Raw genomic sequence first — 27,975 nt, forward strand, 5'->3', positions numbered from 1 at the left:
ATGACCCTGAGTGACGCAGAGAAGGCCGCGGTGCTCTCCCTGTGGGGAAAGGCCTCTGGCGACCTCGAGGCCCTGGGAGCGGAAGCGCTGGACAGGTAACGTCCGAGCGCGTGTCGTGACGCATGTGCGTTATGACTTCAAAACGAGGAGAATGAAAGATGAAGTGGCTACTGTGCGGCCAGTTTTATTCTAGATTTGATGTGCAACTTTGTCCTCATGTTCAAACGTTATACAAATGAAACCGTTATTGTTGCTAACGCGGGATTTCTGGTTACTAGTTATCTTACCAGATCCCAAACCAAGTCGACTGAATCGTTGGTACCTGTCATTGAGTAAAAGATAATCTACTACTAGGTTAGTCAATTAAGAACTTACACCACTCTAAATGACCACTGACCAGGATTAAAGTTTTAAAGATTTAATATAAAGTCAAAGATAACTGAAGATACAAACTTCTCAAAATGAGATTCAAAAGGTAAATAGGTATCACTATAAACATGAACTTCTTGAATAATCTAAGTCTGAAGAACAAAATAATAAGTACAAGCTCAAAAACCATAAGGGTTGTCAAAATAGATATAAGTTGCAATCTCAAAGTCATTACAGAAAAGAAAATTAAGGTTAGTCTGTCCCTACGCTATACTAAGTGACATCCCTACTTAACAAGATCTTAACCCTCTAGGTGTCAGCCGTGGTGACTTCCTAAGAAGATCACGCACTTCTCGTTGTCTCTTCTCTGATAATGGGTCTCTCCTGATCAGCCTATCTGCCTACCCATCCGCTTCCTTAGGCTCCCAAAATCATCTGCTCTGCTCTCCTCCCGGGTCTCTTTCCCTAATACCAAATCACATTTCTGATAGGAACGCCCCTTGGGACGCCCCTCACGTGGTATCTCTGTGCGCGGCAAACTCCATGATGGTACTCTTGAAGACCCTCGTTAAAGTTGACCTTGGTTCCCAGGCTTCTTCTCCAGTGCGCTGATACCCCCTGAAATTCCTGGAAACTCCTACAGGCCTGCGCAAGGCGCCACTGAACAAAGTTCCTTTCATTCGAGCTGATTAGGACCCTCGCACCTGCATACAGCTCGTCCTGCAGTGGGCCTCAAATTCCAGACTCCACCATATCTTTAGTCGTAAAACACTCTCAAAGCTCTGTGCTGGACACCTCGCGACCTCTCCTCTAACGAGCACATGACGATTTAAACGACATGACATTATCTCCTCTGGCCTACTTGATTTACATGCAGCAGGTCCCTGCACTCTTAAAACGTTAACTTGATTTAAACAGCAAACATTCTTAACTAGCATACGTTTCTAAAATAACACATCTATAAAGCATATACTTTTAACCCTAAGTTCAATAGTACATTTGGAAGAACCACGTCAACCTTGTCTCACATTATTTTAGCAGCACGTTCAGGTTTGCTGTGAATTGCCCTAAGGCCTACACATAATACTGGATTTCAAAGTTACATTTAATTCGGACATGATTCTTTTAACATGAGAACGTGAGGTTTTCACCTATATCCCAACATTTCTACATTAATCTCAGACCGTTATAATTATAGTTACTCTACTTAACATTCTATACCTTTCGCTACTGAATATAAAACACTCTGTATATTTCACTCTTGAATATAAAACACTCGTGTGCAAAACATGTTTAAACTAACTACGTGCTTGTAAATATGGTGTACTTATACATTTTTTTCAAACTTGTGCTCTCTCAGTCCCCCCTTTGATGACCTTCAGGGGTCATCATCACCAGGACACTAAAATGTAGAACCCTTTAAAGTGAAGTCAGGACAGTACCACCTCTTTTCATACTCTCTAATGCTTTCAGACTCTTATATTGAGAATCCTGCATTGCTGTCAACTCTTCCTCCTGTTTCCTCATAGTTCTCTGCAACCTATTTGCTCTATAACATTGATACAAACGCACCAATCCCCACAAAGTGATTACACAAATCACTATTATGATGATGGGTTTCAGTATGTACCAAACGATACCCTTTCCTAAGTTGGCAAACCAACTTCCAACTTTACCCATTCCATGACCTACTTTTTCCCATACATTTACCTTTGCTAGGTCCTCAATTTCGTAGTGTATGGCAGTGATGTTTTGTATATACTTTTCTAGAGGTTTTGAATTGTCTGGAATGTAAGTACAGCATTCCTGGACCTTCAAAGCCTTACAGACTCCTCCCTCTTTTGCTAACAGAACGTCTAAAGCAAGTCGGTTCTGAAGAACCATTGCCCTAATCGATTGCATCTCACCTTCTATCAACATCAATGATCTTGCAGTACTAGCAGATAGCCTATCTACGACTGTAGCTAACCTCCTAATTTTGATGTCATTCATTATCAATCCTAAGAAAGGGAATGCAGCACCTAGTACATCTCCAACTACTTCTGCTGCACCCAGCCCTCGCTTCCATCTAGTTGGTATTTCTTTCTTTGGCGTGTCTAAATTCTCAACATGATATATTTTAGGGAAGACAACAGCCAGATAGCATGATCCGTACCAATTATCTGGTAACTTCACATAGGCATATCTTCCACATACAAAATATACATTTGGTATGGCTTGCATCCCCTTCAGAAAATTCTTAGAGTAATACTCCAATTGAAAGGCATGTTCACAATTGACTTGACCTACATAAAAATTCTCATAATAGGAGTAACTCCTGTGGATGCACAGTTTCCCCCGTTTCTCCCTATCTAAAGCAATTGGACCAATACTACCTTTCCTTTGATGTGCCCTTTCCTCCTTGGTCCAATCTGTTTCCCATTGTCCTGATGCTTTCAAAATCTTCTGCCTCCTGTATCTAGTATCTACCTGTGCTATAAACTTTTTCTCAACTTCTGATATTTGACAAGTCAGATTGTTTCTTCGAGCATGTGAAGTATCTAACGTTTTCCATGGAATAAACCATTTGTGTAATCTGTCTTCGCTTTTGTAGTAGTCCCACTTGTTCAAATGCTTGAAATTCGGAACCTCTGGCAAGGTCGAGTCGAAATTCGAGAAGTAATACTCGAATCCATCTCGTCCATAAAACATGCTCAACAGTAAACTGCACGTTATTCCATATGTCAACGGAAGATGATGGTATCTGATACCCTCCTCCACTGAAGCTGGTAATTGCATACAAACGTAACAATCCTTCACTTCCATGGCATCAACATATTCATAAAGCAATTTAGCATAAGCATTTGACTTGTAATTTCCCTGTGACTCATCAGTGTGAAGCCTTTTTATTTCTGCATCTAACAACGCTTTGTCTTTCTCATTGATGTTTCCCTTCTCTTTAATAGTGGTAGTTTTCGGTGTTGATACTCCCCTATCCTCCTTGACTGGGGTTTCATCCCCTTCGTGTCCCACTAGGAATGAAACAGTTACCACTAAAATTATAAGAGAAACCACTACTCCTAAAAGTGTAACAGCTATACATTTTGCCCTGCGGTTCGGGTTGCCAGCCTCCATGTTCTCAAACAGTGTAGTTCTTGACTTTCTTCCAGCATTCACTTCTTCTTCTTTTCAAACAAAGTCTTTCTCTCTTGCAATGTCTTTCTTTGAACACTTGGAAGCTTGACAATTTATTCCCACAAAACAGTTCAAAGTCCAGTAGAGAATAGACAACCCTAGCCCTTCTCCATCCACTAAAAGGAAACCCCTATCACTTTTCTTCTTCCACTCGGCGCTAGGTTATCTTGCAACAAGTTTACAATTTCTTTTCAAAAGTCTTATTTTCATCCAAAGTTATGTATGGCTCAAGGAGGGACACTACGTCTTCATAAATGTCCATCCGAAGTATCATTCCCTCAGGTTCTGGGCAGTTCGTACCACAACATGGAAAGTCAACTTTTTCTAGGATTATTCTCCTTATTTCGCTCAAGACAAGTGGACGGACGAAATTGAGAGTTAACGTTTTTTCAATTTCTACTCCTGGTACTATCAGTTCTACATCCACAATTACAAAGGGGTCCGTTCTAATCAAGATCACTTTCTTCACCTTTCCAGTTCTGCGCCCCTTTGAAGACATTCGTAATATGGTATTAATCCACAACAATAAGCGCTCCTAGCATTTCTACTACTCGCTCAAGCATTTCCAAACGAAGAAGAGTTCCCTCCAATATTGGATATCGTGAACAGCAAACTGGAAACTCAACTGTCTCTAAAAGCAATTTTCTTATTCCACTCAGGAGAGCAGGATGAACGATGTTGAGTGTCAGCAACCTTTCGGTCTCCGCTCCTGGCAGTAGAAACCTTATTTGCACTGTGATGATCGGGTCAGTTCTGACCAGTTCCACTTCCCTGATCCTCCCTGTTCTGTGTCTCCCAGACATCTGCAACAAGGTAGGTCCAGTCGGGAGTAGAGTATCTTCTGCTAGGCACTCGTACCCTCCTTGATCTTCTAAGACCCTCCTCGGCTTGATCCTGGATATCTTCTTCTGGATCTGAGTCTTCGGATATAGGAGTAAGCGTTTCTTCTTGGGCCGACCTCAAACTTAGCCTTCTTCTCCTTGCTGGCCAAGTGGCAGCTCCAAGCCTTATTCTCCTATTTCTTGTCCTCTCACTTGGTTCTTGGTCGCTCTGATACGGATCTGAGTCTGAGTCGTATTCACTTCTGCTCTCTCCTTCAGTTGCGTCTTCTGTCTCACTGCCGTCCTGCCTTCGCTCTTCTTCTGAATCCGTTGCGTTCCCAACTTCTTCTGACACCCCCTCAGCTGCCTCAATCCCTTCTTGCAACTCTTCTTCCACTTCCGGGCTTTCGTCTGGGATGGGAGCTGTTCCTTCTAGAGGTGCTGGAACTCTTCGAGTATGGGAAGCATGGATCCAATTTGGCAGCCCCCCGCACTTCACCGCGGTGTTCGTTATCAGGATTACCTGAAAGGGCCCACGCCAGCGAACATCTAGGCAGTTCTTCCGGACGTGTTTTTTAACTAAGACCCAGTCCCCTGGGTTCAGATCATGACACAAGTTCCTCGATGCTGGAACTTCAGCCGCATGCACCTGAAGGGACACAGAATGGATGGCGTCAGACAGTCCTTTACAATAATCCAAGATCAGATCATCTGTAATATTCAATAGGGCAGTAGTTGGAACTGTAGGAAGTCTCATGGCCCTCCCCATCAGGATCTCGTGGGGAGAGAGACCTGTCCTCCTATCAGGTGTGCTGCGCATGCTCATGAGCACTAAAGGAAGAGCATCTGGCCAACTCAAAGATGTGGATGCCACTACTTTAGCCAATCTATTCTTCAATGTGCCATTCACTTGTTCCACAATTCCTGAAGCTTCTGGTCGATAACTACAATGCAGCTTTTGATCGATATTCAGTGTGGAGCACAACATCTTCAATATTTCGCTGTTAAAATGTTTTCCTCTGTCAGATTCCAAAGAGGCAGGCACCCCGAAGCGCGGTATCAACTCCCTGAGCAACAATTTAGCCACTGTGAGTGTATCGCACCTACGTGTAGGGTACGCTTCAACCCATCTGGAAAATACGCATACAATCACCAACACATACCTAAGGCGATTGACTCTTGGCATTTCGATGAAATCTAATTGCATTCTATTGAAAGGCCCCCCCGACCTCCCAATGTGACTCAGTGTGACTGGTGTTCGCTTGCCTACGTTCAGTTGTTGGCAGGTAACACATCGCTTACATACTGATTCTGCTGCTATTCTAAACTTAGGGCAATACCAAGTTTGCCTAAACACTCTCATCATAGCATCCCTTCCCAGATGTACTGGACCATGTATTTCTCTCGCCATGGGATTAGCTAATTCTTCAGGTAACACAGCTCTCCCATCTGCTGAAACCCAAAAATCCATTTCACTTCGCACGCAACCTGCTATTTCCCATGCCTTTTTCTCTGTTTCAGGTGCGTTCTCCTGCATTATTCTTAAATCCTCCCAAGTGTCTACAGTTTCTAACATCATACTTAATTCAGTCTTTTCTTCTGCACCTTCTATTTCCACCTTTGAGAAAGAATAATTTTGTTCCGCACAATAGCGTGCGACTTCATCAGCGTATCTGTTGCCTTGTGACACAAAATCTGTATTCTTAGTATGAGCTACACATTTAACTATTGCGATGTCAACTGGACCTTGCAATGCTTCTAACAACAGCCGCACAAATTCTCCATTTCGAATGGGCGAACCAGAGGAGGTCATGTAACCCCTCTGAGACCACAACTGCCCGAAATCGTGAACCACACCGAAACCATATTGGCTGTCCGTGTAGATGGTGACTCTCTTTCCGTTTCCTGCTATGCAGGCACGAGTTAGGGCAATGATTTCTGCTACCTGTGCGGAATGTACTCCTTCCAGGCAAGCGGCTTCCACAACTCCAGTAATGGTACAAACAGCATAAGCTGCTCTCAACCGACCAGTATCGTCTCTTAAACATGAGCCATCAACAAAATAAATTTCATCGGGGTCAGACAATGGCTCATCCACAATATCTGGTCTGGGTTTCGTGCATAGTTCAGTCACATCAAGGCAATCGTGGTCTTCACATCCTTCGCCTTCTATTACAGTAGGTAATGGCATCAAAGTAGCAGGATTCAAGACAGAGCATCTCCTGAGAGTCACGTTCTCTGCGGCAAGTATAACTTGCTCGTAGCGCGTGAGCCTACTATTGGTCAGATGCTGCGTCTTCGTCCTGGTCATTAGCCATTCAACTGAATGTGGTACATACACCACTACTGGATGTCCCATCACAATACTCTCGCTCCTTTCAATGCTGACACCCGTTGCAGCAACGGATTTGAGACATCCGGGCAACGCTGCGGCTACTGGATCTAATGTAGCCGAAAAATATGCAACTGGTCTACGGGCATTTCCGTGGGTCTGTGCCAAGACTGACAAAGCACATCCCTCTCTCTCACAGCAATAGAGTGAAAATGACTTTTCGTAATCTGGCATTCCCAGAGCCGGAGCACGACATAAATCGTCTCTCAGCTGTAAAAACGCCACCAGACATTCTTCATCCCATGGTACCGGATCACTCACCTCCTTGTGCGTCAGTTTCTGTAAGGGCTTTGCTTTCAGTGAGAAATTAACTATCCACTGTCGGCAGTAACCCACCATTCCTAGGAACATTCTAACTTCTCTCTGTGTTGTAGGCGCATTCATTTTCATTATCGCCTCAATCCTCTCTGGGGACACCTTACGTTTCCCTTTTTCTAACCTGTGCCCTAGATACTGTACTTCTGTCAGACAATACTGCAACTTGCTCGGAGATACCTTATGTCCATTTTCAGCTAAATGATTCAGTAAGGCAATTGAGTCTGCTTTACAAGCTTCCTCTGTTTCTGACGCAACAAGTAGGTCATCTATGTACTGTACCAGAACCGAGTTCTGTGGCAGTACTAGATTTTCGAGATTCTTCTTCAACAACTGGTTGAAGATGGATGGGCTGTCTGTGAATCCTTGTGGGATTCGACACCATGTTAAAACGCGATCTTCCATTTTAAAAGCAAAAAGATACCTGCTCTCTTCATCCAATGGGATTGAAAAGAAAGCCTGACAAAGATCTATCACTGTGAACCATTCTGCTTGACATGGTATTTGAAACAATATCACTGATGGATTCGGTACCACGGGACAACATGAAACGACTATGTTGTTAATCTTTCGTAAATCCTGCACTATCCTGAACTTCCCGCTAGGTTTCTGCAAACCCATAATCGGGGAGTTACAAGGACTGCCCACGATTTCTTTCAGTATTCCCTGTTGTATCATTGACTCAATCACAGGTTTTATTCCTGCAATCGTTTCCTGTGACAATTTGTATTGAGGCGTTCTTGGAAACTCAACATTTGGTTTTACCAATATTTTTACCGGTTCTACCCCTTTAATCAATCCTATATCTTCTCCTGTGAAATCCCACACCTCTGACGCCACTGCATCTCTTAAATCTTGGGGAAGATCTTCTACAGTCAGAGTAGGATATAGTTCTACACAGAATTTTGAATTGGCCACCTTAAAGGTAGCATCATCGTCGGTAGTCTGTACCTCCACTCCTTGTGGGGTGCAGTATATGGTGCAATTCAATTTGCACAACAAATCCCTTCCTAATAGACATACCGGACTCGAGTCACAAACCACAAACTGATGTTCGTTCATGTGGTTTGCAATTTTCACAGACACTGGTTCTGTCAAGGGACTAGTCATTCTTTTATTTGCGACTCCTACCACCTGAATTGTTTCCCCTGACATTGGCAAGTCTGGAACCACCGCTGACCTCAGAGTCGAACGAGTAGCCCCAGTGTCCACTAAGAACGTAGTGGGACACCCTGCCACTTCTGCCTCAACAAATGGCCCTCTTTGATCCACTTCTAGGACTGCCCCGAGGGTACAGTCCTCTTCACTGCTCACACGTTGTCCTGTCAATGGATCAATGTAATAACACTTTTCTTCCTCGATGAAGAGAGGCATCTGCTTAAAGACCTTTCCCCCTGTCGCTACCTTCGGTGGCTGTGGGAACTGGGCCCGTGGGGCCGAAGTCCCCCCTTTGGCCACCTTAATGCTTGGAACTGTCACCTTTGGAGTTGGGACTTCTTGAACCTGCTCTTCTACTTCTAGCTCTCCATTTTCAGGGTTAAAGGGACACTCGCGTCGCCACTGCCCCACCTGGTGACACTGATGACACTTTGTCGTTTTCTTTAAAGTGGCAAAGTCTATCCTAGGTCTCTGCCCTTCTTCATTATCTTTGTTCTGCCCGTTTGGTTTTCGTCCCATCCCCTGCTTCTGCTGGCCACCCTTCCCAACGGACTGCATTTGCACCACCATTAATTTCTCCTTTAAATTCTTAGCTTTAGAATCTATTTCGTCACTGCAGTACCTCGCATAGCGTAAAATCTCATCTAGTGGTTTGTTCTGCCAACAGATTAAATGTTGCTGTATCATCAAACAAATATCAGGTCTCAATCCCAAGACAAATTTTGACACAAACTGCCCTATATCTTTGGGATCCATTACATCTAGTCCACTGTATTGCTTGAATGTTTTCAATAATCTTTCATAAAACTCGTGAACTGTCTCCTTGGGTTCCTGCCTTGTTCGGTCTATTTTTACCCAATCTATGTCCTGTGGTGGTACCTTATCTTTCAGCCATGCTATTACCCTTTCATACTTTCGCATGACAATCTCAGATGGTCCATTAGTTCGAGCATCCCTCAATGGTTCAGCATTTGGCCATTCGACACTAGTCTTACAAGGGGTCCACAAATCAGATGGGACCACGATGTCAAACAACGTGTTCAAATCAATCCACAATACTTTCGAAATTTTAACAAACCTCTCTACCTGTTTGTACCACTCTACTGGATTGTCCCGCAACTTCGGAAATGAGTTGGTAAATGCAGCTAAGTCTCCTCTACTCCAGGGCACATGTACATAATTTCCGTTTGATATTTCTCGCAAAGGGAATGCCTCCATCTGCATTACCCTTCCCTCAGGGGTCATCACATTTGTACTTCGCCTAACCGTGCCCTTTTTCGACCACCTTTCTTCCCATTTATCCAGTTCCCTCCACACTCTTATTCCTGATATCAGCTCTCTTATGTGAGTTTTCAATCCAGTAGTCCTCTTCTCATCTAGGTCTTGGTCTGAATATTGTAACCTATGGTTACTCTGCAGTGCCCTTGTCCTAGATAAATCTACAGCATATCTGTCGGCCAAATTAGACAGTTTCTCGTGGAATGCCCTAGCTCTCCTAGTAGTATCCTTCGCTATGAACAGCAACTCGTCTTGTTCGTACAAATCGATCCTTTCTAAAGGCACCGTTCCTTCTATAATCTCATCTAGATCGGATTTTAGACTGGAGACATCAAGCCTTTTAACTTTCATCGCAGCTTTCAGCACCTCTGGTCCAGATGTGCCTTCTGCCTCCCTCCCGTCCCAGCTCCTAGTCCTGCGCCTAGGCACTGGTGAGTTAAAGGGAGTCCTCCCCTGTTCCCATCTGTCTAGGTCCCATGCCTTTCCATCTTCTCGGGGTGGGTGGTGAAACACTCCTTCATGCCTCCTAGCCTCTCTCTCCCCATCCTGGCTAGTTTCACGGGATGCAGGGTAAGATGTTCCATTACTCCCTCTTTCTTCCCCATGCATCTGTGACCTCCGATCACTCGACGTATGACGTGACCTTTCACTGTTCCCTCTTTGCCAGTGCTGTACATTTTCCCCAGGTGCGTGTGAATGATGAGTGCACCTAAACCTATCTCTGTACTCTTGCGTTCTTTGGTCTCCCTCTTTTTGCGTGAGGCGAGACACTTCCTCACAATCCATACTCCTCGTATTCTGTTCCGGCTGTTCTCTCTGATTTGTAGGACATGCATCCCCTCTATTCTCTTGACTTTGGCCTTCCCGGCCCTGACTGCTTTCGCTGGCCCCACAGTGAGATACAGTCCCGTTACCCCTGCTTTCCCACTCTGGTTCCATTCTTGTCCTGTTACTCGGAGATACTATGGACCCGTCCCATTCCCTCAAATCAGCTCTTAATTCTGAATAGGGTCTTGGTCGCGGTCCCCTTAGATCCATTGGTCCTCTCGGACCTCCCTGTTCTGAATTGGGACCAACAGTTGTGTCTAATGGGGTGTTCCATGTTACCGAACCTGGCAATTGCTTCCATGCATTTGTCACGTTATTCCTCCTTTCCATCTCGATCCTATCTCTATCCAATTGCCTCTGTTCTTCTTCTCTATCTCTCTCTGGGTTATAGATCGATACTATAGGTCCTATGGTAACAGGCACCTGAAGAGCATCTGGCAATCCAAAGGACTCAACCCTTTCGATGGCTGGCGTTTTCTGCACCACAAACCTTCCCACTACACTCTGTACCGTGTTGTTTTGAGGTGTTTCACTGCCTTTGATAGGTGTCCATTCCGATATAGGGAGTGGTGTATATCCCTCTATGTCATTCCCATCTTCCCTTGCGAGCCCTCTATCTTCTATCAACTCCACTCTCGGAGGTGGTCTATCCATTAACAATCTGTTTATCAGATTGTCCTCCGACTCGCTTTCCTCGTCTTCTTCCATGAGGTTTCCTCCTCCTGACACCTCCCTCATCGGATACATTTTTTCCACCTCAATAGTCTGTACTCTCCAACGCTTTTCCTCCTCATCCCATTTGGAATCTCGCACTGCCCTTACCGATCGCGTCAGCCTTTGTTGACGCCTGTTCAAATTTCGGTCGTGTGCAGCCTTAATCCATGCATTATGGGCCTCAAACTGTGTTGGTCTGGGCGAGGGTTTCAATGAGGACATGGTTGCTTTTAGCCGATGTAACACCTCTAACTTAAACGTCCCGTACCTCGGGAACTGCATTTCCTCATTCCCTTCCGTAAGCTTATTCCAAGCCCCAATCCACAATATGGTATGCAGCCCCACATTCGTTGCCATATAATGAGCTGGCGTACCCTCCGGCGGAGCCTCTTCCCCATAATAATGTTCACTTCGTTTACGTTTAAAAATCCCTTTCAAACACTTAAAACACTTCATGATTTCTCTTTACTCTACGTTCGTTTACTTCCTGATGATATTCCACCAATCTCAGCCCCGTTTTACTAACTGGCCTATCCGTACGCGACTTTCCTCCGACGTCACGCTAGCCGCCCAACCAGAGCGCGGCTCTAGCTAACGTCACACCAACCGCTCAATCACAGCGCGGCTCTAGCCGACGTCACCCGTCCCCCTTCGCAGCAGTTCCCCTCCTTTCTCAGCTCGTCTCCTCGGTCATGCACGCGTCCCATTCATACTCTGAAAAATGATTACTTCCGTCCAAGCGATCACCTTTCTTTGACTGTACGCCCACAGTCTTTCTGTAGTTGTCACCTTAACTTGGCGAAATGTCTTTCCGTTTACTTCCAGACAGTCGCCTTCTCCGATAGGGTACTCACACACAGTAACTTTCGACCAGCGTCCGTTACTCATACACTCACTCTTACACTCCCCCTATCTTGGATCCACGGCGGTCAATGGTACCTCGTGACCTCCGTACTATGGTCGACAACTACCCTGGATGTTCGATACACCCAAAACCACTTAAGCTCTGGCCTGAACTTAAGATTTCACCAGTTCACCCGTTTACCAGGTTACCAGCTTACCAGGTTGCGCGCGCTCACAACCTTCTCTCATTCACACTACAGGCATTCAACTCCGCAAGACATCACAATACAAATACAACACAAAACACCGTAATCTGTTCACGCATGACCCTTTTTATACTCACTCTCCGATACTGCTGCTTTTCTCGCACCGTCTGCACCTTTCGGCACACGATTCTTCCGCTGCTCGTCTCTCGACGTCTCGGGCCTTGGGGTAAACTAACCTCTCTAGATTACCTTCCTCAAGAAGATAACCATCCTCACTCTGCTACCAACTGCTAACGCGGGATTTCTGGTTACTAGTTATCTTACCAGATCCCAAACCAAGTCGACTGAATCGTTGGTACCTGTCATTGAGTAAAAGATAATCTACTACTAGGTTAGTCAATTAAGAACTTACACCACTCTAAATGACCACTGACCAGGATTAAAGTTTTAAAGATTTAATATAAAGTCAAAGATAACTGAAGATACAAACTTCTCAAAATGAGATTCAAAAGGTAAATAGGTATCACTATAAACATGAACTTCTTGAATAATCTAAGTCTGAAGAACAAAATAATAAGTACAAGCTCAAAAACCATAAGGGTTGTCAAAATAGATATAAGTTGCAATCTCAAAGTCATTACAGAAAAGAAAATTAAGGTTAGTCTGTCCCTACGCTATACTAAGTGACATCCCTACTTAACAAGATCTTAACCCTCTAGGTGTCAGCCGTGGTGACTTCCTAAGAAGATCACGCACTTCTCTTTGTCTCTTCTCTGATGATGGGTCTCTCCTGATCAGCCTATCTGCCTACCCATCCGCTTCCTTAGGCTCCCAAAATCATCTGCTCTGCTCTCCTCCCGGGTCTCTTTCCCTAATACCAAATCACATTTCTGATAGGAACGCCCCTTGGGACGCCCCTCACGTGGTATCTCTGTGCGCGGCAAACTCCATGATGGTACTCTTGAAGACCCTCGTTAAAGTTGACCTTGGTTCCCAGGCTTCTTCTCCAGTGCGCTGATACCCCCTGAAATTCCTGGAAACTCCTACAGGCCTGCGCAAGGCGCCACTGAACAAAGTCCCTTTCATTCGAGCTGATTAGGACCCTCGCACCTGCATACAGCTCGTCCTGCAGTGGGCCTCAAATTCCAGACTCCACCATATCTTTAGTCGTAAAACACTCTCAAAGCTCTGTGCTGGACACCTCGCGACCTCTCCTCTAACGAGCACATGACGATTTAAACGACATGACATTATCTCCTCTGGCCTACTTGATTTACATGCAGCAGGTCCCTGCACTCTTAAAACGTTAACTTGATTTAAACAGCAAACATTCTTAACTAGCATACGTTTCTAAAATAACACATCTATAAAGCATATACTTTTAACCCTAAGTTCAATAGTACATTTGGAAGAACCACGTCAACCTTGTCTCACATTATTTTAGCAGCACGTTCAGGTTTGCTGTGAATTGCCCTAAGGCCTACACATAATACTGGATTTCAAAGTTACATTTAATTCGGACATGATTCTTTTAACATGAGAACGTGAGGTTTTCACCTATATCCCAACATTTCTACATTAATCTCAGACCGTTATAATTATAGTTACTCTACTTAACATTCTATACCTTTCGCTACTGAATATAAAACACTCTGTATATTTCACTCTTGAATATAAAACACTCGTGTGCAAAACATGTTTAAACTAACTACGTGCTTGTAAATATGGTGTACTTATACATTTTTTTCAAACTTGTGCTCTCTCATTGTCATTGTTAAATAATGGCCTTCCTAGGTTCCATTCATACAGGCAAGGTGAGTTTGAAGTTTAGTGAAATGAAGCTCGTGCAATTTACGGTTCTATTCAGGGCTTTAGTGCCAGTTTTTAAAAGGAGGCCTCGAAACGGGGCTCTATTTTGTGCCCTGGCACAGACGGTCCGTTTTTTCCCGGCCTGCAGTGACAGCAGGAACATCATGTGGGCATGCTCACACTGCTCACTTCTCACTAGTGGAGAAGTTAAGGCATGACGTCATGCCAGGGGAGCGTTGTGGGGGAAGGGAGATCCTTTAAAGAGGGTCATTTTCTCTCTGGATTTCCTTTCTCTTTTTGAAACTCAGAAGCAGCAACATTGTCTTGGTGTCACAGAGCTTTAAGCGGAAGCTTTTTCAATATTACATACAAGCCATAGCTGCTTCTTATTTATCTTATGCAACTAACAACCATTGACAAAGCCAATAGTCCTGAATTGTTGTAGGTATGATGTCATTTTTTATATCATATATCGGGATGCAATAACAGAAACAGCAAAATACAAGTCGGGCGGTGCACTATGCTAAGCACAGATTTGTAGCTTAACTGTTTTTGAACCACGGCCTTAATGACATTGGCCACGCCCCTTTGAGAGGCCCGCCCCCCAGTTTTTTCATTCTACCTAAAGCCCTGGTTCTATTTCAAAGTGTGTTTATGCCGCTAGAAAATGTGTTTGGTCACTGGCTGATATAATTTGCACCTGTGGCAAGGAACAGTACAGTATGGACTCCAGATATCACGAAGCATACGTTTAAACAAGGAAAACGGGAACTCGCTTTACTTCTGATAAGTTTTCCTAAAATTAAAAGCATTCAGCAGAAAGGAGATGTTTATGGCAATATATGTTTTTCTCGCAATAAGTTATTACAAGAGAATTTGAATCCCTCTATGTTTCAACACAACATTTTAAAATTTTGATTTACATGAAACTGACTTTAATATCCTTTGACAAAAACTTTTAATTGCATTTTAGTGTGTTCAATTTTGCAGTGCAGGTTTGGCTTTTATTTTTCATGTCTTAACTAAAAATGAAATAGAAAGACACCAATGATTTGTGCAGTTTGTGGTAATGGTGATGGTGTAACCATGTTATATAAGGAATCAAATTGTCTATGCCATGCATTAAAAGGATACTGCAAGTCAGCTTGAAGTTCCATGAACTTACAAAGGAACTCAGCCTTCAACCTCATTCTTCTACTGGTATAGAACTCACTTGCGGTACCCTTATAATGAACAGCTGGGGTACTTTATCCCATATATAATATATTTGTGAGGGGCTTCAGCGAGCCCTCTTCATTTATTGGTCAGCAGTGTAAATCAATTTTTTTCTGCACCCTGTGGCGGCATTCGCGCTTTCTCAACATTCTGCGTTTTCACAGCATTCTGCGTTTTCACAGCATTCTGCCTACATCTTTACTCACTAGTCTCATTTTGTTTTACCTGCAGTAAGTTAGTTAATTTTTTTGCAGTCACCAAAACAGCTTGTAATTATTCAGACAGTGCTTAATTGGAGCCGGTGGTTGCCAGTGGGGGCCACTGGCACTCGTTTTTGGGGACAGGCACATATTATTCCCATCAGATAATTACGCATAGCAAGAAAGGGAAAAAAAGCACACACAAAGTGGAAAGGCAGAAGAAAAGAAAGACGGAAAGAATGTCACTAAGGAATAAGCAGGAACCTGCAGAGTGGGATAAAGTGGAATTGGGTGTCTGGTAGTGGATTTAAGAGGCATGAGGTCAATTTAAAACTACGCAGCCTTGGTATTCACGCGCTGAAATTAAATATGCCTTCCAGCTGCTTCTGAGAAAAGCTTCGGGCAGCACCACTCATTTATTTGCAAATTAAGTACTGGATGCAGAATTGTAACAATGTACAATACCCTTTACAAACAACTCTGAAAATTTCCAGGAAGGTCAAATAGTAATGACTATAAATAAACATCACACCTTTCAAATATAGAATAGAAATACTGCCTGCCTGCAACACAAATAGTGCTGTTGCTATTTCAGCTGCCTTTACTGGCCTATTTATAATCTGGACATATGAACGCTAGCTGTGACAATGCTGAAATCTAACTAGGAAGCAAAGATTATTAAAGTGCAGCCAACCCTAAGCTTTCAGATCACTTCCTAACAGAGTAGGTGTACCCTGAAGGAAAGAAAGATAACTGCAATAATATGTTTACATTACAGGCTTTTCAGAAGCTTTCCCCAGAGCAAGACCTATTTCCGCCATTTTGACACCAGCTCAGGATCTGCTGATCTGCGCAACCATGGTGCCAAGGTGCTGGGCGCCCTCGGAGAAGCGGCTAAAAACCTTGACAACCTTGACCAGGCGCTTTCCAAACTGAGTGACCTGCACGCCTACAACCTCCGAGTGGACCCCGGGAACTTCAAGGTGAGAAAATATCACAGATTATAGCAAGCACAGAAACAGAACTACTATTCTTTCTGCAGTGCCTTCACTTTTCAGCAAAAGATCAAAGGTCAAGATGGTGTTTTATTTAATATTTTATGTTTAAAATTTGATCACACTCTTTATGTTACAGTCCAAATCAGCTTAATCCACATACAGGCCAGTGTGTAAACGAATCAGTAAGTAGTAGCAAGCTAACACACTAAGGGCAGTGCTTAATTTGATCTGGTGGTTTCCGGTGCTCAGCACAGGCACTTATTCATCAACACCGGGCTTGAGGACCTGTAAAGGACACATTAATTTTGGTAGGCAGCAGGAGATTAAGTGATTCTCTCAGAAACACAGGATATTGAGCCGACGTAGAGAGTCGAACCTGATTCCCCAGATATGCAGTTGGCAGCTCTGGCCATTTCACCACATACTTTCCCTACTTGTAGGGTTTCATAGTTAGTAGTTGGTTCTGTTTTAGGCGGCTCTAACAGGAGAAAGTAGCTGGTGTAAGCTGTCTCTTTATGAGAACCCCAGCACTTATTCTTTTACAAATTAACTACCTACTAAGGGCCATATGTACTAAGCATTTTCCCATAGACACAGAATGGGTTAAACCCTGTGATACATCTGGCCCTAAGGCGCCAAAAAATAAAATAGAAACCAATTCCATGATATGTAATAGTTTAAGTAAGATCAAAGCCATACACAAAAAAGAATGCATATGCCTCTTTCAGATAAATCATCTTGGATAATATACATGTACACGTAATTTAGAAATTATCTTACAAATGAAAAAAGCAGATATTTTATAGGGACACCAAAACACTGCTGAAAAAAATGCAGTCCTTCATTTTCATTCACTCCCCTGGGGCTCTGGCTGCCTTCTCTCATAGTAGGCTGTAGTTCTTCTTTGGGGCAACATTTTGCCCTGTCAGCCCCAAACACTCTGAAATATGTTTATTGCAAGCCATTTCCCACATGCACTGCATAATGGTATGGTACAGAATATCGTAGTAAGACTATTGTTTGACATAAACATTGCGTCCGAAATATATTTTGCAGAAATATTGTCCAAATGGAGTTAAAAGTAAAAAAGCTATACCCATTGGAATGATATGTTTGCAAACAATGTTTAGGACTCAATATTTTTGTGATTTTTTTTCTGAAGGTGTTTCTGACAAGCAGCCTACCATAGTCCATAGTCACCACTGCAATGGACCATGTTTCATGAGGTCTTAGACTTCCTTCATAGTGCATCTCCTGTGACCATTTAATTACCTCATTTCCTTCTTCACCCCTCGTTCTTTGGTCTAGGCACTTAATTTGTCTAGCCATATAACTGTGTCTGCATGTTTCCCTGCCCATCCAATGCCAACTCTGTACCCTCATGGGATCTTTAGCGAATTTGAGAACGAAGTCAAGATAATTAGGTCAAAGATGGTTGACACGGAGGGACACGGGGAATAAGACCATCATTTAGGTGAGCCTATTTTTTCAAATTCTGCCTCAATTTTATGGGGATGAGATTGGGGCTTGTATGACACCAATGGAGCAGGACATGGTGAAATATTTCCCTTTATTCAAAAACTAAGAGAGACCCCCTTCTATCCAAAGGAATTGGGTAATATACCAAAGTATCACAAAAGTTTTATCCTTTGGAGAAAATATCACCTATTTAATCAATCTGTTCCACTCATTCTTGCTCACTCATACCACCTGCATTCATTGAGAATGAGACCACATATTCCTAATAGATAATCCTGACAACATCAGATGTAAAAAAGTACAAAGTCAATGTATTGATTAAACTTTTCCATGCTAATGACAAGGTGAACTCGTCATGAGGCACACTGGAGCTGTGCTCATGACAAGGTCAACTCGTCATGTATAATGGGAAACCTAATTCTGCAGCACAGGAGGGGAAAAGCCTTAGCAGCCAAGGTGTTAAAAAACAGTTAAAATATACAAATAATCCTAAACACAATAATCCATAATATCATCGCTATCTAACAAACAAATATGACACAACATTAAGAGAAACCTAATTGCATTTTATAGAAACCAATATAATAGAATAAAAAAGAGAGAGAGAGGACATATCACAAGACACACAACCCTATGTCATCAGTAGCGTACACATCCGTAATAACAAATATTTTCCACTATGCACCTAGTGTGGCTACTAGAGATGTAGTGTTCTGATTGCCACATAAATATATTGCTCGTGATTACTCATTTCAACTCAAAGAATTAGATTGTTTAATAAGCTCCCCTTCTGGACAATGCATTGTTTGGGTCTAATTTTGTGAAGTATTTTTGGGGAGAAACCCCCTGAGCTCACCAAGCCCGCTGTGGCCATAGGGCTGTTTGGAAACCTTTAGATTTGACAGAAATGTCTCCAGTCATGGTAAATATTCCTCTGGCTCAGGCAAGGACCATTCCTCGATTAGTTAATGTACTCGAATAACACAGTTAAACCTCCCTTAGAGAAGGCCATGTTGGTGTCTAGGTCCCCTGTAGGACACTCCTCTATATGTACCACAGCGCTAGGCCTCGATCATAGGAGTGCGTAAAGTATTCATGAGCCCTCTATTCGATTTTACACCAAGAAACACCCCTCTGCTCCCACAAGTACATGCTTTTTCAGGCTCCAATAGGGCACTGTCTCTCTAGTCCCCAAAGGCCTACCTTCTGCTGAGCCTGTGGCCTCCCTAGAACATACACCCACTCTTACAGCTTCCCAAGGCCACCCTGTTTTCTAGCCCAGTGGCAACACTCTCTTCAGTGCTTTCGCAGGACTCCTCTAGCGCCAAGAAGACAGCCCAAAAACGCCCACTTTTTAGACCCGAAGATCACTGCTTCACTGGTTTTCGCCAAGAACAAGCCCTTTCTGATTCCCATGTACATACCCACTTCTGCCCCAGGAAACCCTTTATTTTGGCCCCGCCCCCTTCTGTGGGCAAAAAGATTTGTGGAATTTGAAGGACGTGTCGACTATTTAGTGATCATAAAGTTTAAACAACACAGCAACTTCCGTCAAGAACTATTCACCAGGATGGTACCAGGTAGGCTGAAAAATAATTTGTAATAGGCAACAAATGAAATTATTAGAAGGAAATATTTTTTGTGATCTTAGAAAAACGAATCCTTGCAATAGCTTAGTGGGATAAGAAGCTACTGCAAATATAGGTGGCTAGTATCTGCGGCACTGATTTTATTCCTTGTTTGGAAATTGCTCTGCCCTTTTCCAAGCTCAATGGCACTGATGTTATTGACTTTAGTATGAGGAAAGGTTGTGTCCTCTCTTCCTCAATTTAAACCAGATCCCGGCAGGTTACACTTGTATCATTGCAGTGGGTGCATTAACCTTATCAACTATCTTATTCGTATTGAAAATGTGATCTGTGGGTTCCACAAACATGCTTGCAAAAGGCTTGTAACCTACTGGGATTGGAGATGGAAGCCCAGGTTCGACACAGGTCACTGATGCTGGCACGTTAACCCACCGCGCCATTTTTAGGGGTTTAACGGTGCCTCCTGTAGCTAAAACTCAGGCGTCTGTAAATTGTGTTTTTACCCAGTAAACTGTTTTTAGGCATTGTCTCCCCTGCAATGAACATATAAGCCTCTGCTGATATAAATAAGAAATGAATATGATTTACTTGCAATGAAGTGGTTCAAAAAGAACATTGTTTGAAAAGAGTAAATGACATGAGAAAAATGTTTAAAATGCAAATGTGATTAAAAGAAGTTGTAGCAAAAGATTCAAAAAGGTGTTTAAGTTGAATAAACAAGAGTAACATTACGTAAGGTGCGGAGCACCAGGTGAACAGTGCACGATTAGGTGGGCGGATTCACCCATCATAACTGATCATTGACATTATAAGGAATGACTATCCTTAATAATCGTAGCACCAATTGATTAAACAACTAATTCAGTATAACACGGAGTGCTCTTCACGCACCCAATAACTTCACATATAAGCCTCTGCAGCAGATGTCTTGGATCAGGGACGTATTTTACCGGAATGAGAACAAGTGAACGCAGGTCTTTGTGCAGCCGTCATAATACATCACTGAGCAACAGTATCAGCAAAAAGGAAAACAGGCAGGCCCAGTCTTTTATTCTAGCGGCCAGCTCCCCAGGGGGCTGGAGCAGGGGCGGTGGGTGACACTTGAAAGTGGTGGGGCGCAAAGTGATTTGCATACAGCACCGTAGCGAGCGAGCGCAGCGAGCGAGCCCGAACCCCAAAAGGGGGGTTTTGGGGGATAACCCCCCCCCCAAGAAAATTTTGGAAAAAAAGAAGAAAAATCGTGCATTTTCAAGCAAATTTGAGAAAGCAGGAAGGTTAATAAAGCAATTGTGAAAGTGCAGTTATTACATTAATAGATGGCATAACATAGGCTTTACATGAGCACTAGTTTCGTAACATCAAAGTGACCCCCTAAGTCCAAGCATTTATTTAACATTGCTCAGCAGTCTGTCACCAGAGTCAAAGGAAGCAAATATTTTACGTATGCTGCTGGAAAAACCTCCAAAACCTGCCAACTTCGTCTTAAGTGATGTCTGACTCCTGAATGGCAAAGACACCCACTTGCATTAAATATGTGTATCTCGGTGGCAAGAACCGGCTACATGGTGCACACAAAGATCGCGCTAAAAGTTATGGGCACACTGAGTCCACCTCGAAAATAAATACCAGCTTGAAATACCATGTTTTAACAGTGTGGCTCACGCTCGCACCATGCACAGCTTGAGGCAATTAAATAAAGGCATGTCAGTCGCAATGATTTAGATTATCAGCTTTCACAAAGTGCTAAAACAAATGCCGTCCTGAACAATTTGTTGTCATTCATTCCAAATTTATTCCAACAATCAATGTCATACATAACAGCGCCATGAGATCCAACAGGGTGATATGTCTGCGCCCAATAAAAACCATTATTAATAATAATAATAATAATAATAATACAGGGCTCTCTCAGTCTTCCTAGTTCCACGCTGGTAACTAAATGATCGCAGGGAGTAACCTGGGCCTTGTGTTGGAGTCAATTTATGACTGAGTCAAAACTGCAAGAGCGTCAGGCAGATGGGGCTTAGAGCTGCCAAAGGGCCACCCTGGGGAACCTATGTGGCCAAATGGAAGGCCCATGGGACAAAAACAAGCCAAACACTAAAAGCACCTCCTAGGGGAACAAAAGACAGCCTTTTCAACCGTAAACACAGTACATTATGCACAATAATTACCTTGCATGGTATAAGACACATTTTTGGATTCAGCATTTAAGCAACGATATTTCCCTTGAAAAAACATGCAGAACACCGAGGACTCCTGTCAACCATCAATTTGAATTGGACATTCGTTCCCAAGTCTGACCTGCGTGACAATGCAGTTGGATGCATGGTTTCGCAAATGACATTGAACCAATTATTTTGATGCATTCCTTACAGTTTTCAAACTGCCTTTTATCGCACTGTAAATATAACATAAGCCAACAGGTGACTTGGCATAATGTGCAGACCACTAACAGTGGGGGCAAGCTGCGCGCCACCAGCAACAGTCAAAACCACCACTGCTTTAAGCTGTAGCTAGAAACAGGACCAGCACACGTTATTCTCACGATCCAAGCTGCGGAAAGTGACCTAATGACTTCCAGCCACCTCAAATGCACAACTCCTTATTTTAGCGCCTCCTGCCTAAAATTGCCTTTGCTTCAATAGGTCAGTGTGGAAAATGCATCCCTCTTTTTCCCAAACACTCCCACTTTACAGCTTCAAAATGTTGCCATGTACGCAGCCCTGTGTGCCCTTGGTTACTCCTCAGTGCCAATGCTACCCCTGGTTCCTGGCAAAATGAAAGCAGCAGAACAGGCATTGGCAAAGCCAATAGGTCTCACCTATGCAAGATCTAACCTCATTTTTTATTTAGGCTGGTTGCATAGCTGCTGTGCAACATGGCTTGAGGTCAAGAAAAAACAATCATTTGTAATGCAATAGGTCTTGCATTAGCGAGAGTTTAAGCTGTTGGCATTGTAAATGACAATGCTTTTTATTTATCTGTTTTGATAATTGACACGTAAATAAAAGCCATTGTCATTTACAATGCCAATAGCTCAAATTCTTGCAAATGTGAGACATATTTAATTTCAAAGAAGCGGCTGCCGTTGTGCCGGGCTGCTTGGAAAGTGAAAGCGCGCATGGCGCTCTGAATGTTGCAGGAGGCTAGGTCGTGCCTGCAGTAGGAGAAACTCATTAAAGAAAATAGTCCTTACAGACTAAATAAGACGTACTGTGTAAAAGAAGTAAAAGGGTCAGTCATCATGGGAGGTTAAAAATGAAGACAATGCGGTACTAGAGGGACTAACAAGCCTAATAACGAATCTGAAGCCAGCCTTTACAAAGGACAATGACAAGCCAATGAAAAATATGGGCAGAGAGTGGGCAGAGCTTCAACGCCATACTTGAATAGAGGCTTGACCTAAAAAGATGCTATGACTAGGCCAGAGTTGGAGTCATCGTGTTTTTTTCAACTGAAAGAATGTTGCACAGCAGCACGGGAAAGTGGAAGCCAATCATGGTGAGTAATAAGGGAGCAAAAAGACGGTTTTAAAGTTTTTTTTTGTTAACAAAATATTTCGGCAACAGTGCATGCCTTGTCTCAGGCGAAACCGAAGTAAACAGGACTTCAAGTACCCCGCATGCTCTTCTATGGTTTCCATTCCTTCCTCAAGCAAAGAGTAGGCTTTTGCTGGCTGATGGCAGAGAGCAGAATCAATTTTAAAAACCAAAACATAAATAAAAGGTATTGTCATTTTCAATAGCTCAAACTTGCGTACATGCAAGACCTATTGCATTGCAAATGTTTGTTCTAAATGTATATAGCATCTTTCATCACTTATTTTTCCATCCTGTTCCTTCCAAGAAGACCCTAAATTATGTATTATGACTCAGAATCTACATGGTAGGGGCAGGGTGAAAAAATCAAAAGTTACACAACCTTCAAAATAGTTCAATTCTGCTTCAAATTGCAAAGAGATAACAAGGTCATACAGCATATGGGTAAAACTAATCACATGCTAAGTGCCCAGTAGTCACTACATAACAAAAGTTTTATCAATACAATAGCACAGATGATTAAATGTCTCAATCCATGCTGCGAAATAATAACCATAGAAATGTCCTGTGGAACGAAAGAAATAAAGTCAGAAAAAAAAGTGTACTAAATCTAGTATGGATTCACGCTAAAATATTAGCTTTAAATCTATTTCAGAAATTCATTCCTTTTGTTGGCAACATTAGCTTACCAAAATACAGAATCTTCTCCATGAAGAAATAAAGCATTCTCATTTTAGACTAATGTGTTAAAATCCCTCAAACACATTATTCCATCATTTCAAGGGTATTCTTGCGAAAATGTCACTTTCCCACAGATACAATTAAATATGCTCCCAATCATACAAATACTCATGAGCACAAACACTGGCGCAGACAGACAAACAAACAAGCACTCACTCATAGAAATGGACCACGGCGTCGCAGAGCAGGGCCTTACATTTTTCATCCAAGACACTAAGCCTGATGTACAGAATATGATGCACCGTAGCTGTTAGCAGATGTACAAGCGCACATTCAGTGTAAAGGAAATAAAACAGGCTCTGCACTGAGAGGAACATGATTTCCTGCATTGCTCTTTCCCCCATACAAGGGCACGTATTTTTTATTTTCCACTATGCACTTTCATGCCCAGAACACTCGAGTCATACCACGAATACTCTTACATGGAGCAATCTGAACAGGACAGTGGGCAGAGAGTTCACTTGTATTCACTAATACAATTGTCCGATAGATAGTTTTAGAATACTTGATGTTTGCACTACAATGCCTTTCGTTAAGTGCATTTCATAACATGAGTAGGAATAATAATAAGATTAATTTACCAAATAATGTATTTAACGTTCTTGCTAGAATAAGCTCACACACCAGCGCGCTATATTCTGTCTCACGCCAATCTCGAAAATATGATAGAATACTGGCTGATGAGTGAGCTTCTATCCCTGAGTGATTTGGTGGTGCCCCTGAGCGATTTAGTGGTGTCCCAGAGTGATGTGGTGGTGTTCCCGAGTGATGTGGTGGTGTCCCCGAGTGATGTGATGGTGTCTCAGAGTGTTGCCCCTGAGTGATGTGGTGGTGTCGTGAAGTCCATAACATAATTCCCTCGAAGTTAATACAATCTAAAAATACATGGGTATTATGCTATATGCGGACAGACCTTGGAAGAAGATACATGACGGTCACATGACAGTTGTAGCTCCGATTCTGGAACGCATTGTTTCATTATTTTGAAAAGGTGGCAGCGCCTTTATATTTACTTGACTGAATACAATCAAAACAAAGTGTAGGTAAAATAGCCTCGCTCCACCCCGTTCCATGCCTCTAAATTATCCTGAAGATATTAGTTAATAGGATGTAAGGCCTGCGCGACTGAATGACACGTTTAGAACAACTGCTGCTTAAATAGAGAATGCTGTGCAAAATATTCTCTTTATAATAGCATCCAACTCCTTAAGACATGCGTTTTCTTCTTTGCAGTGGGGAGTTTTGCACCAGCAGCATTCAGAGTGTTATCAATCAGCAAGCCATATTCTTATGTTGACTTCTGCCCTTGATTTTAGTGACAGTCAGATAGAGCAGCGCAGCTGATAGCTTCACATTCCCTTCAGCCCACCCCAGAGATGAAGGCTGGCTGCAGTTTTATGGCAGGCTGCCCTTCCTGTCAGTGCGGGGTGTGGAGGCCATAAACGCAGCCTGGAGGTGCGGCCACGACATTGCCACGGTATTTAAAACGACATTTCTCCTCCTGGTTCCTACAACTCTAGCAGGACACTCTCTTAGGTTTGTGGTGGGAAAGGTATTTCATCCATGGAAGGTATCACTAAAAAGTACTGTATTTATTTTGACATAGGAAAATTACACCCGCCTGACATGATTACAAAGCCACAAAAAAAAACCACACACACAAAAGTAAACTCAAAGCAAATAAAATGAGCAAGAAGCATTTGCCACGTGTCTCAGTTAAAACATCAAAGCGGCCGCAAAAGTGACAGTGATCACGATTGCGATCAGGCGTGGCAAGCGATGCGCTTCATGTCAATAATGGAGGACGTGGGTGGCGCAGACACACACTGGGAGGAACGGGGGGCACTGAGGGGCCACATGGACACACACTGTGAGGACCGGGGGGGGGGCACTGAGGGGCCACACGGACACACACTGCGAGGGACGGGTGGAGGCCGTGGGGTGCGCAGACACACACTGAGAGGGACGGGGGGCCACATGGACACACACTGTGAGGGACGGGGGGGCACTGAGGGGCCACATGGACACACACTGAGAGGAACGGGGGGGCACTGAGGGGCCACAGGGACACGGGGAGCCGGACAGCGCGAGGCGCACCGGACCTCAAAAAGAGCTCGAAGTGCCGCGCTCATTAAAGAAAACAAACACAGATGCCAGGTACATGCCCAATGTGGAGGGGCGATGCCAGGTACATGCCAGCTTATAGCGAAGTGCTATTTTCCTTCAGGCAGTTATAACTTATAACTTACCGTTACGCAGGCAGCAGCAGCAGACACTCTAGTTTCCACTCCATAGAAGTGCGGGGAAAATGGGCAGAAAGTCACTTGGGCTCGAGGGAGGCGGTATTGCCCGCACGAGGAGACAGAGAGGGAGCCCCCGCCCGGCTGCCCTAAAGAAACTTAAATTCAGCAGCGCAATTAGTGGAAACGTCACGGCGCGCACCGGCGCACGTCCCCCAAATCCAGGGCCAATCAGTCCACCCACCCACGCGCCGGCATCCAATAATGATTGCCTGTATTTCGGCGCGGTGGGCAAGCCAATCCTGGGGCTGCATAAGCACCAGGATTGGCTGGGGGGTCACACAGTCTACTCGCCCTGGCGCATTTTTACAGAACGGGGCCCAGCCAAAGACACACCCCCCTGGCCCCTTCAAAGTTGACGGCTAACCTGGCTAAAGCGCATGCGCGGGCAAGTTTTCTCCTTAATTCCTCATGCGCAGTCGAGTCAGACAGACTGTGACATCACACTGATATTGTTGTTGTAAACCAGCCCCACCCCCTGCGCACTCCCTATTGTATCGGGTCTGTCCCGGTCGGAACACTCGAGTCAATTAAGCGCCGCTGTATTTTATTTAGGTGTTTTCTGTTTAGCTCTCTGCTGCAGCAGCCGCAGCAGGTGCGTCCACCAGGCTTAGTGGGGCTACGCCCCTACGCCCCAATGGACGCACCGCTGCTGGGCTGGAGCGCTTGCAAGTCAGTGTTTAGGGCAGGGGGCGCTCTTGTGTCGCCGTCACGGTCACCCCCCAAGCCTGCCATTAACTGTAGAAGGCACAAGAAGGCTCCAAGAGAGAGACAGGGAGGTAGGGGATTGAGAGAAAAAAATCAGAGAAGGCGAGAAAGAGAGAGGGAAAATCGACTGATGGAGAGAGAGAAAGAGGGAGAGAGAGAGAGTAGATGAATGCCTAAAGCAGTTGATTTTTTCCCCAATCCGGAATGTCTTTGTTGACTGGGAGCATGAGGGCAGAGTAGCACCGAGGCGTGAGGCGGCCGGCAGCATCAGTTTAGTCTTTTATTCATTTATTTTAACCCCCTCGCACTCCCCCGTACCCCTTCCACCCACCCCACCACTTTTTATTTGTATCCGTTGCCACTGGGTTTACGCGTTGTTTATGTTACATTTTTGATAATAAATGAGTATGGAAGAGGGGCGCAAGCCCTTGAGATGGAACTTAACTTGTGTGTGGGCTGTTGCGGGGGCAGGGCCTCTGTTTCTGGATTTAGGTGGGCTGCAGTCTGGGCAGGGCCTCCACAAACCCCAAACTGTTGCATGTGGGCTGCATCCGAGGCAGGGCAACCACCGCCCAGCAGCTATGGAGCCACCATCACCGAGTGGATTATAGGTAGTGTTTTACATGGAAATATAGAAGTGTTAGTACTCACTAGATTCGCTGTTTGCTCCTGAGAAGTGCCAGTACTCTCCCATTAAATATATTTCAGCATTGCAGAAAAGTGCAGGTACTCTCCCTTTCAAATTAAAGAAGTGTAGGTACTCCGTACCGGACAGTACCGGCCCATTTGAAGCACTGATTGAAAGTGGGCAATGGCTGCCCCCCCCCCCCGCCCCTGCAGTGGATGGAAGCTATCCAATAAAACAAAACTATGGGTCATGGCCATTGTTTACATCAATACTACTCTGAGATTGTGGCTCTGGTGGGTAAAACAGCTGTTAAATCCCGGATTGCGGTCCATTCAACACTCCTCTCTGGTTTTGTCTTCTACAGGGCAGCTCTTGACCGGTACTATAGCTGCCCGTTCCGTTCTTGTATTTTTTCCTATGTTACATGTCAGTATGCAGCTCACTGTACACGGACTACCGACCTTTAATGCTGCATGGTGAATCTGGGCGCTATCTGCGGTGTTGTTACTCTTCAAGCCGTTTTGTTCTTTCTCTTTCAGCTGCTGTCCCACTGCATTCAGATTGTGCTGGCCGCCCATTTCCCTGCTGAATTCACCCCTCAGTGCCAGGCTGCCTGGGACAAGTTCCTGGCCTCAGTATCTGCGGTGCTGACCTCCAAATACAGATGA

The 27,975-nt window shown here is 44.0% G+C and overlaps 1 protein-coding gene across 1 annotated transcript; it reads left to right on the forward strand.

Annotated features, from left to right (window-relative positions):
• Nucleotides 1-27,975, forward strand: LOC144785378 (hemoglobin larval subunit alpha-like). The gene is made up of 3 exons (XM_078664327.1): nucleotides 1-95; nucleotides 16,101-16,305; nucleotides 27,847-27,975. The coding sequence occupies exons 1-3, from the start codon at nucleotides 1-3 to the stop codon at nucleotides 27,973-27,975; spliced, it is 429 nt and encodes a 142-aa protein (XP_078520453.1).

The sequence above is a fragment of the Lissotriton helveticus genome, chromosome 10, assembly GCF_964261635.1.
Source record: "Lissotriton helveticus chromosome 10, aLisHel1.1, whole genome shotgun sequence".
In the NCBI taxonomy this organism is placed as follows: domain Eukaryota; kingdom Metazoa; phylum Chordata; class Amphibia; order Caudata; family Salamandridae; genus Lissotriton; species Lissotriton helveticus.